The sequence below is a fragment of the Diachasmimorpha longicaudata genome, chromosome 13, assembly GCF_034640455.1.
Source record: "Diachasmimorpha longicaudata isolate KC_UGA_2023 chromosome 13, iyDiaLong2, whole genome shotgun sequence".
In the NCBI taxonomy this organism is placed as follows: domain Eukaryota; kingdom Metazoa; phylum Arthropoda; class Insecta; order Hymenoptera; family Braconidae; genus Diachasmimorpha; species Diachasmimorpha longicaudata.
In genome coordinates, this window is record NC_087237.1 from 4317269 (window position 1) to 4328975 (window position 11707).

Consider the following 11707-nt stretch of genomic DNA (forward strand, 5'->3'; position numbering starts at 1 on the left):
TCAGAGAAAGGGGAGGACGGATTGATGGTTCTCCGGTGGCTCTGGAGACTCGCTGTTGCTGCTTGGGGGGAGTGTAAATATCGTGTGATTATTAGGGGACTCTAAAGGGAAATCACTGGCTTCAATCTTCTTTGAATCTTGAAGTATAGACGGTGAAGTGAAATAAATCTTGTATCGCCTGTTTGGAACGGAAATGAAACGATGGAGTGGATTTCAGCTCATTTAGAAGATGGGAACAATAGTTTGTAGTGAAGAAATAAAGTGGGATTTGACTCTGCGAATCTTGAGTTATTGGCAATAAAAGATGTTCTGCAGCCTTAGAACTCAGCGAAGATTCAGATAAATATTTGTAAAGCTATCTGTAAGGTTGGGAATTCCTGGGATCAGCGTAAGGGTAATTTGATGGAGTGTAAATATATTTTAAAGGTCGAATTTGAAAGGTATTGTTTTCACGGTGAGAGTGTAGTTGAGTCAATTGAAGGACTCAGATCAGCAAAAAAAAATCGAAGAACAATTTTTCCGCTGAAATTTCGAAATACAGTGGAGGTCAAGTGAAGTGGGATTTCTCTCGGTTAAAATGAAGCAATTGAGATGAACCCAGTCTCATTTTCAAGCCTGACAAGAGATCTTCGAAGTGTCAAAATTGCATTGAATTTTACCCTGCGACTTTCGAGATATTTCCAATTGAAGAGCCTCAACAATCGATTGCAAGAATACGACTAGGATGACCATGATTTCTTGTAACTTAACAAACTGTAAATACATTTTTATAACCAAACCTGTAGTTTTTCATCTCTCATAAGACACTGAGACCCGAAACGAGTGATTGAAGGACCTTGTCCCAGAAAAAGATCTTGTTATTTACTTTATCTCAAGGAGCAGAATAGAAAGTCTTCAAGCTGATGGGTAGGACACGATTCCCCGAATCGATAAGACACCGCTGAATAAATATTAATTGATAACTTATCTCAAGGATAACATGGACAAGTTATCTTGCACTGATAAGAAAACAAATCACTTTAGATGATATTATTCGATGATTCACATGGAATTGGCAATTTTTTTTTGGTGAATAGAGACAAGTCTTTATTTTATTGAAGCACAAAACATAAACAAAGCGTTTCCCACCTCCTCCACTAACGAAATTGGTTGATAATTCGGCAGTATGTTGTCTTTTCGAACTTAAATAAAATATATTGCTCATGCAGTTGAATGTATATTGTCGAATAAGTCTGTTATATGCATGATACAACACAGAAGCTCTCCTATTTAGTGATAATCGATAAGTAATGATAATTGTATCTTTATGTTTTCAATTACAATCGAGTTTTTTTTTTGATCGGGGAGATAGGGTAATTAGTACGGTATGACAATCTCAATTGAATATTGTTAGATTGATCAGTAATTGTCGAGTTTATACTCGAGGGGAATTGTCCTTCACAGCCCCATTTGATAGACCAAGATAGTTACAGAAAATTTTCGTACAAAATTGTCTGACAATTTTTTCAAGATAGGAATCACTGGCATTGAACATTTACTGATCACTCTGAAAAATTAATAATAGGAATGCACTGATTAGGCTGTTCTTTTCACATTAATGTCATCCAGAAACGTTGAAGTAAAACGAAACAGATAAGTCAGTAACACTTTTATAAAAAAAAATTTGTAGAATTTTTGATAAATAAAAATTATTTTCTCATTATCAAAAGGATTGTATTCAACGAGTCACGATTAATCGACTCTTGTGACGCTTTGTGACTTATTTTCAAAATATTCTCCACCTTGCGTGTGATCGTTGCTAAAAAAATACTAAAAGAGCCGATAAATGAAAATCTGCACTAAATCCTCCTTTCGAAGCATTTTATAATGCATCGTACACCCTCCACGCAATTTTCCTTCACAAATCCCTCCAAATAAATGTTAATTCCCGACACTTGTTAATGCTGGAGGGCTTTTTGTGCAAGCTAATTACTTCCCAAACCGAAACAACTCAATTACTACTCACATTTCATCTCTCTCAAACTCCCTCCACGCCCGAAAAAAAAATCGAAACCATAGGATCCTCAACTAAAAAATGCATGAGGTGAAACGATGATAACAGTAAAGACATTGAGAATGCAGGCCATTCCTTATTCATGTTTCCTGTGTGTTGATTTGGTGTAGCAAATTGGAAAACTCAAAAAAGCAACCTGCTTTTTTCATCCATCTTTTCACTTAACCGTATTAAAAGATCGAAGATACTATTTATTCCTCCTTTTCCGCCTCCTTCTCAGCCTCCGGTACGTCCTCAAACTTGGGACCAGGGGTTTCGTCTCCCTCGAGAACAATTTCCTCGGGATCGGGGGCACGAGGAAGGAAGTCTTCATCTGGGTACATAGTCTTAAAAATTTCCTTCGCTTGATTAACAGCAAAATCGAAATCAAGATCTAGATCAGGTCCAGAGCACAAGTGGACATTCTTGGGAGCAGAGTCACTCAGTTTGATGTCACTAGCTGGCAGATTAAGATACATAGACCAGAGAACATGCGGCTTGAGGTGATCCAGATCTTTGTCCTTGCCCTCTCCCTCCCCCTCCTGCAAATGGCTCTTCTCAGGAGCAGTCTGAGTATGGACATCAGTGGGATAGGGAACAACATTGGGCTCCAGTGCATTGGCAGCGAGGAACTTCTTCACGACATATGCCAAGTCGTCCTTAGCAGACGATGTTCTCTTACAGGTCATGTGGACCATGAAGAGGCCCTGAGGACAGGCATTGGTGGATGGACCCAGTTCAATGAGAGTAACAGGTTCCTGGCCTGCCTCCTCGGGGGGATAGTACAGAAGAGTGAGATTCTCCTTCTCTCCCTGCATGATCGACCTGTCTGTGATGAAGATCCCGCGTGATATTTTGTGTTCTCCAGGTGACTCCACGATTTCCGGTGGCAGGTGTCCCTGTCCCACCACCAAATGCTCCAGTGCAAGTCGTTGTTTTCCACTGATAATCGCCTTGCACTTGTCCTCATCCACGACAATTCCGTCCAGCTGTCGTTTGAGGCAGTAAACACCACCGAATACAGCACACAGTCGACAGAAACACTGTGGCAGTTCACCGCTTCCATACATGGGCCACAGGAATGGAGTGTTGCCATATCTACCTAGACTGTTGAGAAAATGCTTCGTGCGAATCACTCCGTCACGACAGGATGTTTTGTCCGTAGCCATTGCTATCGCCTGCATAACGTAGTGCTTCACCATCGGTGTCAGGCTCTTGGTGTTGAGATACTCCAGGAATGTCTTGTCACGATAACCATCGAACTCCGGACTCTCAGCTCCCTGCTCCATGCAGGACATCAGCAGTTGCATCAGCATTCGTTTCTCCACAACGCTCACAGTTTTGTTGGCGAATACGTCGGCTCGAGAGCAAGGTACTTGTGTTAGTTTTCCATCCATGAAGGTTGCCACTCTGGAGACAGCGCGAAACTCAGCGTAACGGGCGATGTTGCTGGAGATCAGCAGCTCGACTAGCTCACCTCGAGCGAACAGTAGCTTTGGGGCGAGGTCGATATTGAATCTTCGATATTCCTTCTTTATTCGATCGATTGTCCAGTGCTTCGTGGTGTCTTTGTGCTCCGATTTCTCATCGTCTGTCTTCTCTTTCTCCTCGGCTTCACTCTCCGTTTGGGATTCTTTCGTTGACAGACTGGGGAGTTCTGCGTCGCTGGAGATAGTCAGGACGATTTATTGATGAGGACATATTTTTAGTGGATTTTTTGGTAATATTTGGAAGCAAAAAAATTATTTTCTTTCATCAAATAACTTTTTCGAGATGAATACATAATTCAAGAGAATATTTGACTACATCAGCATTACTTACTTGGGTATGAACCACGTTTCATCGATATTCTCAACTGTTGAATATTGATTGCTGGCTTTTAAAAACTTTTCACCTGCCTCCACTTCCACACTGGAGTCTCCCTCTGATTTCGCTGCTTTGAGATCTTCAATCCATTTCTGGAGGCCATCGAAGTTGAAGGTCGCCCACAAACCTCCGTAGTATTCGTTACTGTGAATTATAAATAAAACGATAAAAATATTATACTTCAAGCACTGAAAATGAGCTAATTAATTGTAAAGTATTTGGTGGATATAAATTAGATTTAGAGGGAAATGGAATGAAATAAAAATATTGTACAAGTCATTCTCAACGTGATTTTCTCCATTTATCGCCACTTCCTTCTAGACTAATTAGTCCAATTACTAAATTGCTAATTACTAATTGGGAAGACGAAAGATAAGAGTCATGGACGAATAAATTATGAAAATATCGCATAGAGGATATTAATTAACGATTAATTGTTAAAATCATGTGAGTTAGAGACAATAATGACCAGAATTTCGATAAAAAAATCGGACTGAATTCAGTACCTGTCCAGATGGAGTACTTTCTTCCCGATTCTGCTGGCAGCAGCAGCCACGATGGACTCAGTCATCCCTAAAGCATGAAAAAATGACAATTACACCGAAAATCCATAATTATCCTGAAAAATCCCTCTAAAACAATGAAAAAAATCAATACCAGTTCCCACGACGACGACATCATACTCAGTTGGAAGATCGTCCTCCATGTCGAATGCCTCCAACAACTCCACGAAATCGAAGTCAGTCCCCAACAATCTGCTGCTACTTTTTGTTTCACGAAGTGACGACAGTCACCCAACAAATCAATACATTGTCTCAAAACAAATTTATTGAATTTCCCAAAGCAATCGCCCCACCCGATATAATTTTCACACTTTCACTGTTACTCCAATATCCTCGAGTTTCACCGTTTTTTTTTTCACTCTGCGGTTCGATTCTATTCTTTTCAGGAGCAACTTTTGACAGCCGGGTGCGTCGCAACACCGATGGCCGAACAACTTCAAGCTCTTTCAGACTTGCGCCTAGCAGTGTACCTCCAGCCGATCCCCTCCTTATTGCCGCAGACCCTCGGAGGAAAAAAGACTCGAATAATTGACTTCTTAGCAGTGCACCGAGGAATCCAATGATCCGATCCAATTTTTTGCACTTTTCCAACACGAATTTTGTTGCCTGACTCACTACCGTACTTCCTTACCGACCGAGTTCGTGTGTAGACAGTTGACCGGTGATTAAGGCATGCGAGTTCCTCCTGTAGCACACAGAATTCGCTGCTTACGGATACCCTACGGGCATGAGGGTTCTACTCTGGCTGACAGAGGTCACAAGTAGTGACGTTCCACCGAACAGAGCTTCAACATCTAATATATATCTATATATATTAATTGAACTGCAAACGATTCTCGTATTGATTAAAAAATAGATGAGACATAATCGAAATATTTTAAAAGCAGTACAAACGGGTACAAACCTAGTACAAACGATGGTAGTAGTTCATTTTGCGAGAAGTAATCACCTGCCAGTTATCTACATATTAATAACAGAGGCCAATCTCCAAGTGACAGATAATTGTTGACTATTTTTATTCCTTGTTTTCATTATCAATGCTGTATTCAGTTGTCCCCAATCTCCCAACATGACCAGTTTATTTATTTACACCATAGGATATATTTTATTCGTTAGTGGTTTAATTTATCCACCCACAGAATTTGTATCTGCGGGTTTAACGATTCCTGAACTGTTTTCACGTTGGTTAGGTAGCGAATATGATGAATTTATCCAGTACCATATACAACGAAGTATTGTTACATTGTTTGTCCATTCTTGGCTGCCTTTTGGTGAGTAAAAAACCCTCTCAATGCTCAAAAATGGCCCTACAACGATTGGTTTATTTCTGAGAGTAGATGACCTTCTAAATAATTACTTTTTCGATGTATTCTCAAGGCTACATTTTTGGACTCCGTCTCCTGGGCCATTTAGATGCTGCCCAAGTGCTTCTTGGCACTGAATATCCACTCTGGTTGACCTTGTTCATCTGTTCAATCGTTGGACCATTTTATGCCATTATTTTGGTCGTCCATTGGTCCAGGAATCAGTTTTCAAAACATCCCATTGCTAAGGCCCTTGGGATTTACTGCAATGGAAGAGAAACGTGGTTGGACATCGCTGCTGATGTCAATAGAGAGTACAAAAGGTAATTTTATGGGATGCAAATGTCCCTGAGAAAAAACAATCAATTCCTAGCCTTCAATTTGTTTGACAAAACAGCTCATAACAAAGATATTATTATCTCCTTTACATTCAGAGATATTTTTTTAGAACTCAGATGACAGGCGAGTTGACGTAGAACGTTGAACCGTTTTATCGCTTCGCTACGGAATTGTTTTTCTGTTTTTTTTTCACTGCTTTTTATATTGGTGTCATGAGTGATGTCTTTACAGTTTGGATAAGCTCCAGATACGAACAAATAGCACAACGAAAATTGTCGTGACTAATACATGGATTATGAAGGTGTCGGCATACAAATTGGAGATCGCCAGCCAGATAAATTCTGTTCTGGTGGCTTACAACGTTAATTCTTACTCGTCAACTCTGTCCCCAACTGACTCAGTGCATTATGTTAAATACAGGGTGAGTAGACTACTTGAATGAAGTGATTTTTCAAAGAAAATGTAAACGTGAAGAGCCTCGTGGATGTCACTTTATTTTGACGGAACAGATAGTGGTAGCACAGCCCGGGGGAAAAAACTTTACGATCAGAATCAACGCCAGTGACGTTCAAAATCTCCTAGGAGAAATTACTATGCCAACGAGAACTTTGTCCTCGGTTCAATTGCCTCAGACTGTTACTGAAATTGCTGTTTTCGCAATTAAAGAGGAAGTTGCGAAAAATCCAACGTATAAAACAAATCAAGTATGAAGAATTCTCTATGCGAGTTCAAGATCCAATTTACTTCGCTATACTTGCTGTTTTTTATTTGTAATTTAGCAACTGGAGCAGTGTGTTGTATGTATGCAAGCAACATCAAACGTGAAATTAAATCGAAACTGTCCAGATATTCCAGAGATGGATGGTATCCCTGCATGTCGAAATTGCAATTGTAAGCCCATATTCTGCCTTGACTGTCTCGCAAAATGGTAAGAATATTTCCCTCAATAATTCCTTGTCCAAATTGCAGGTTGTTTTTAATTAATAAAACTCAAATTACTGTCCCAATCCCACAGGTTTATCTCACGCTCTCAGCACAAGCTCAAACACGTCACAGAGATGAAGAGCAGCTGTCCCCAGTGTAGGTCGCCCTTCTGCCTCCAGGACGTGAGCCTAGTCGTCTCGGAATCTCCAAACACAACACCTGCCTCTCAGGAGACTCGATAACTTCTCCAACTCATCCTCTCCAATCGTGTAAATAATAAAATATCATTCCAAATTTTATTTTCTGAATACTTATTTATAAAACAATCTTTTACCATTCAATAAAATTCAACAGAAGGTCGATAGCTGATTTTACTGATATTTACTTATATTTGAATGGGGTCAATTCAAATCATCCCTCATTATAGAATAGCTCAGTGAAATAATCCCCCTTTCATCGACACAAATAACCAAAGTTTCAATTTTATTCTCAAATTTATCATTTATTACTGAAACAAAATAAGATTAATTAACCTAGTCCTCGCATAACAAATCTCAACTAAATTAAAAAATTCATTAGAGTCCACAATCACCACTGTACATCACTTCTCCACCGTCGCATACAATCTAATTAACCATGAGCCTGGGTGCAATATTCATAGCCATCAATTCCTGGAAAAGTAGTTTCGCAGCGTAAGGAAGTCTGACTTGTGAAATTTGCGTCTTATTTTTGCATCCCTTGCACTCGAATGTATTATTCCTCAAATTAGCGATAGCAATTAGTCCACAGAAATTGCAGATATGAATTCTGTAAGGATCAGAGACCTCGAAGAGTCTCTCCCTGAGAAACTGAGCAGCCCCATGGGAGATCTGGCAGTCTCTCTCCATCTCCCCGAAACGTAGACCACCATCCCTGGCACGACCCTCCATGGGCTGCCTAACCAGGATCTGAACAGGACCCCTAGCTCTACTGTGAATCTTGTCGTCCACCATGTGTTTCAGACGTTGATAATAAGTTGGCCCCAAGAAGACCTGAGCATTGATCTTCCTTCCAGTGTGTCCATTATACATCACCTCATTTCCTCTCAGCTGGTACCCATACTCCTGAAGAAGAGTCGATATCTTCTGCACATTGACAGCATCATTGAAAGGAGTGGCATCACCAATTTCTCCCTTATTGGAGGACACCTTCCCCTGAATGCACTCGATCAAGTGACCAATTGTCATACGAGATGGGATAGCATGAGGATTGATGATAATATCTGGTGTCAGTCCTTCGCAGGAGAAGGGCATGTCCTCTTGTCTGTACTGGATGCCACAGGTACCCTTCTGTCCATGTCTAGAGGCAAATTTATCCCCAATCTGCGGAATTCTCACACTCCTCACTCGAATCTTACAGAACTTATAGCCTTCACTGTTCAACGTCAGCATCACCTGATCAACAATTCCAGTCTCACTGTTCCTGAGGAAAGTCGAGGCATCACGTTTTGTGAAACGTTTGGTCGTACTGTCGAGTTCATCATCAGCCTCTGGTAAGGTTATTGTTTTACCAATGACCACGTCATCTCCAGAGACACGAATACCAGGTGCTATTATACCATCTTCATCCAGTTTATCGTATATTGCATTTCTCATGCCTTGACAGGTCTGTCTAGTTGGCTTCTCAAACTGTTCTTCCTGATCGCCAATTCTCTTGGACTCTGCATCCTTGTAGGATCGGTAGAAAACAGATCTGAAGAAGCCTCTCTCAACAGCACTGGCATTGAGGATAACACTGTCTTCCTGGTTGTAGCCAGTGTAGCAGAGAATAGCGACAATACTATTTATTCCAGCTGGCAGTTCTCTGAACCTCAGATACTCCATGGACCTAGTTGTGACCAAGGGTTTGTGGGGATAATAAAGTACGTGAGCTAGTGTGTCCATCCTGACGTGGAAGTTAGTGATGTAGACTCCCATGGCTTGTTTACCCATAGCACTTTGGTATGTGTTCCTAGGGCTCTGATTGTGATCGGGGAATGGAATAATAGAAGCGCACACCCCCAGGATCATGGCTGGATGAATTTCACAGTGGGTGTAAGTGGTACAGTAAGCATACTCTTTGTCCTGTCGCAAGTCCTCGGGGGACATTGCAATCATCACTGTTTCTTCCTCCAGAGTGTCAATATACTCGACTACTCCAGAGCCCACCAGCTCCTGCCATCCATCGTTGTTGTAGTCCCTCTCCTTCAGCATGTCGATGTGTCTTTTCTTCAACAATAGCTGCTGATTTTCCACAATCAGCAGGGGTCTACTGATCCTTCCAGCGTCTGTGTAAATCCTTATCTCTCGGTCTCTGATATCTCTGATCATAGATACCTCCGAGACAATGATGTCCATCTGACGTCGGAGTTTTCGCAGTGTTGCCATTAGTTGATCAGGGTCTCGGTGGATGCCCACCCAGCAGCCATTCACAAAGATCTTTGTGGCATCTGCAATCGCACTGGGGGCTATCTCCTCGAGATTCTCCATGGACCACTCCTCCAAGAACTCAAGAATTGGCGATGGCTGGGAGCCAACGCTGATATACGCCATCAGAGCAAGATTCTTCACGAGACCAACAGCTGCTCCCTCCGGGGTCTCAGCGGGGCACAGCATTCCCCAGAGGGTGTTATGGAGCTGTCTGGGTTTGGCGAGCTTTCCATCACGACCGATTGGAGAATTAACTCTTCTCAAGTGAGACAGGGTCGATGCAAATGTCAGTCTGTTCAATACCTGCGACACACCAGCTCTGGCTTGATGGGCCTTCTTCTGATCGCCCCAGTTCCCGGTGGCGAGGGAGTAACGCAGACCATCGGTGATGATCTTTGTCTTAATGGCCAGCTCCAGATTGAAATCTTTTCCCCGGTCTATGAACTTCTGGGCGTACATTCTCACTTCTTTCATGAGATTCTTGAAGAGACCTCGGAAGAGGAAGGCTAGCAAGGGTCCTGCTAGGTCAAGACGCTTATTTCCGTAGTGATCACGATCGTCAAGCTCTCGGCGACCCAATGCTGCTGATAGAAGACGATGGACCATGTATCCAAGAAAATAAGCCTTCTTCGTCTCGCAAAAATCGCTGATTCCCACATGTGGCAGCATTTCCTTCTGCAAAATCTCCCTAGCATACTTGATACGTTTCTCCTTTGTGACACCAGGCTTGGCGCCCCTGGTACCAATGAAATTCAACGCTACATTCTGCTCCTGAACAACAAAAGCCTCATCCAACGAGGGCTTGACCATCTCCATCATTTCCGGGTCATCGAAATCGTAGATAATGTGCTCCAGGATGTCTCTGTCAGCGACGAATCCCAACGCTCTGAAGACAATCATAATGGGAATTTCCTGCTTCACGTAGGGAAGAATAGCAATGATTCTCTGACCAATCGCTGACTTCTTGATGCTCGCACCACTTTTCGCCATCATGTTGATCCACAGTGTCGAGGTTGGTCGAGAGCTGTGCTCCAAGCACGAACGTATCTCAGCTTTGTACGCGAATTTTCCGTCCTTCATGCTGAAGACGTAGACAGTGTTGGTGGCCATCTTCTCCTGGGCAATGAGAACCTTCTCCGAGCCGTTGATGATAAAGTAGCCTCCAGGATCCAGGGGACACTCGTTTAACTCAGTCAGATCACGATCTGACAAACTCGCCAGTAAGCAGTACTTTGATCTCAACATGATAGGAATTTTTCCAATGAACGTCTTCTGGTGCTGCGTCTCCACAGGATCCTCGCCCTCCTTGACGATTGTCTTCGTGATGTCGACGTAGAGAGGAGCTGAGTACGTCAGGTTTCGTAGACGGGCCTCGTTGGGCATCATTGGAGAAGGTGCACCGTCTTTCTCCCAGTGGGTGGGTTTTGACAAGTAAATTTGCTCGAATTTGACAAGATGTCTGATGGGGCTCTCGATCTCTCCGGACGTGTGCTGGGCCTCGGCCTGGAGATCGATCTGGGGGGAGTCCTCGACGATCCTCTGAACAGACATCTCGATGAATTCATCGAAACTGTCGAGCTGCTGACGTACCAGACCCTTCTCGTCGAAGTAGGCGTTGATGACGATCCAGCAGGCCTCCTGCCACAGCTTCGAGGAGATCTCCTCCGGATCATCATCCTCGTACTGATCTGGACCGCCTGATGTTGAAGCCGATTTTTATTTTGAGGTTAGAGGATAGTTCTTAGAATAATACTGAGTAGTGCTGGAGGTAAACCGGTGGATTACTTACCGTCGTCAGCGTACATCCTTCAGATCTGAAGTCTCTGGCGTTAGATATTTTTATTATTAGTTGTAAATTCCGGATAATAATCACTTTTGAGGACAACGATGGGAAACACAAAGTTTAACGCAACTGACGCGCAGCGTATTTCAAAGCGAGGTATTGGTGTAAGTTGCGCGTTCCGGTGAAGGGCAAGAGATGGCGGTAGGTGCGCCATTTTGACAATATATATGACATACAGAGGTCACTACTGGTGATACCCTCTGTAGGTACGAGAGATCTAGCAGCTCGACCGTCGGTAACTCCCCCTAACTGTAAGTAGTGACCTCTGTGTGCCACATTTTCCACTAACCAATAATTAGACAAATTATCAAACTACAAATGATTCCGTATTGACATGGAGTTAAACAATTGAAAAACATCCCCTTTTACTAATCTCGCGGCTGAGTCCA

The 11707-nt window shown here is 42.5% G+C and overlaps 3 protein-coding genes across 3 annotated transcripts; 1 reads left to right on the top strand and 2 right to left on the bottom strand.

Annotated features, from left to right (window-relative positions):
- Positions 1–1654: 1654 nt before the first annotated feature.
- LOC135168288 (rab proteins geranylgeranyltransferase component A 1) lies at positions 1655–5099 on the bottom strand. The gene is made up of 4 exons (XM_064132320.1): positions 4556–5099; positions 4405–4471; positions 3854–4042; positions 1655–3697 (listed from the first exon to the last, which is right to left on the bottom strand). Exons 1-4 carry the CDS (start codon positions 4602–4604, stop codon positions 2245–2247), a joined length of 1758 nt encoding a protein of 585 aa, XP_063988390.1. The 5' UTR covers positions 4605–5099; the 3' UTR covers positions 1655–2244.
- A 202-nt stretch (positions 5100–5301) lies between these two features.
- Positions 5302–7327, top strand: LOC135168294 (E3 ubiquitin-protein ligase TM129). The gene is made up of 6 exons (XM_064132326.1): positions 5302–5732; positions 5839–6088; positions 6336–6525; positions 6614–6808; positions 6884–7032; positions 7120–7327. Exons 1-6 carry the CDS (start codon positions 5531–5533, stop codon positions 7268–7270), a joined length of 1137 nt encoding a protein of 378 aa, XP_063988396.1. The 5' UTR covers positions 5302–5530; the 3' UTR covers positions 7271–7327.
- Positions 7328–7509: 182 nt separating this feature from the next.
- Polr2b (RNA polymerase II subunit B) lies at positions 7510–11424 on the bottom strand. The gene is made up of 2 exons (XM_064132260.1): positions 11265–11424; positions 7510–11172 (listed from the first exon to the last, which is right to left on the bottom strand). The coding sequence occupies exons 1-2, from the start codon at positions 11278–11280 to the stop codon at positions 7655–7657; spliced, it is 3534 nt and encodes a 1177-aa protein (XP_063988330.1). The 5' UTR covers positions 11281–11424; the 3' UTR covers positions 7510–7654.
- Positions 11425–11707: the final 283 nt, after the last annotated feature.

Excerpts from the sequence above, each read along its gene's own strand:
- LOC135168288 (XM_064132320.1), bottom strand. The coding sequence starts at position 4,604 with ATGGAGGACGATCTTCCAACTGAGTATGATGTCGTCGTCGTGGGAACT. Across the intron at positions 4,472-4,555 it reads TGTCGTCGTCGTGGGAACTG|GGATGACTGAGTCCATCGTG; the intron begins GTATTGATTTTT and ends TTCATGCTTTAG. Across the intron at positions 3,698-3,853 it reads GAAACGTGGTTCATACCCAA|CGACGCAGAACTCCCCAGTC; the intron begins GTAAGTAATGCT and ends GACTATCTCCAG.
- LOC135168294 (XM_064132326.1), top strand. The coding sequence starts at position 5,531 with ATGACCAGTTTATTTATTTACACCATAGGATATATTTTATTCGTTAGT. Across the intron at positions 5,733-5,838 it reads CCATTCTTGGCTGCCTTTTG|GCTACATTTTTGGACTCCGT; the intron begins GTGAGTAAAAAA and ends TGTATTCTCAAG. Across the intron at positions 6,089-6,335 it reads GTCAATAGAGAGTACAAAAG|TTTGGATAAGCTCCAGATAC; the intron begins GTAATTTTATGG and ends ATGTCTTTACAG.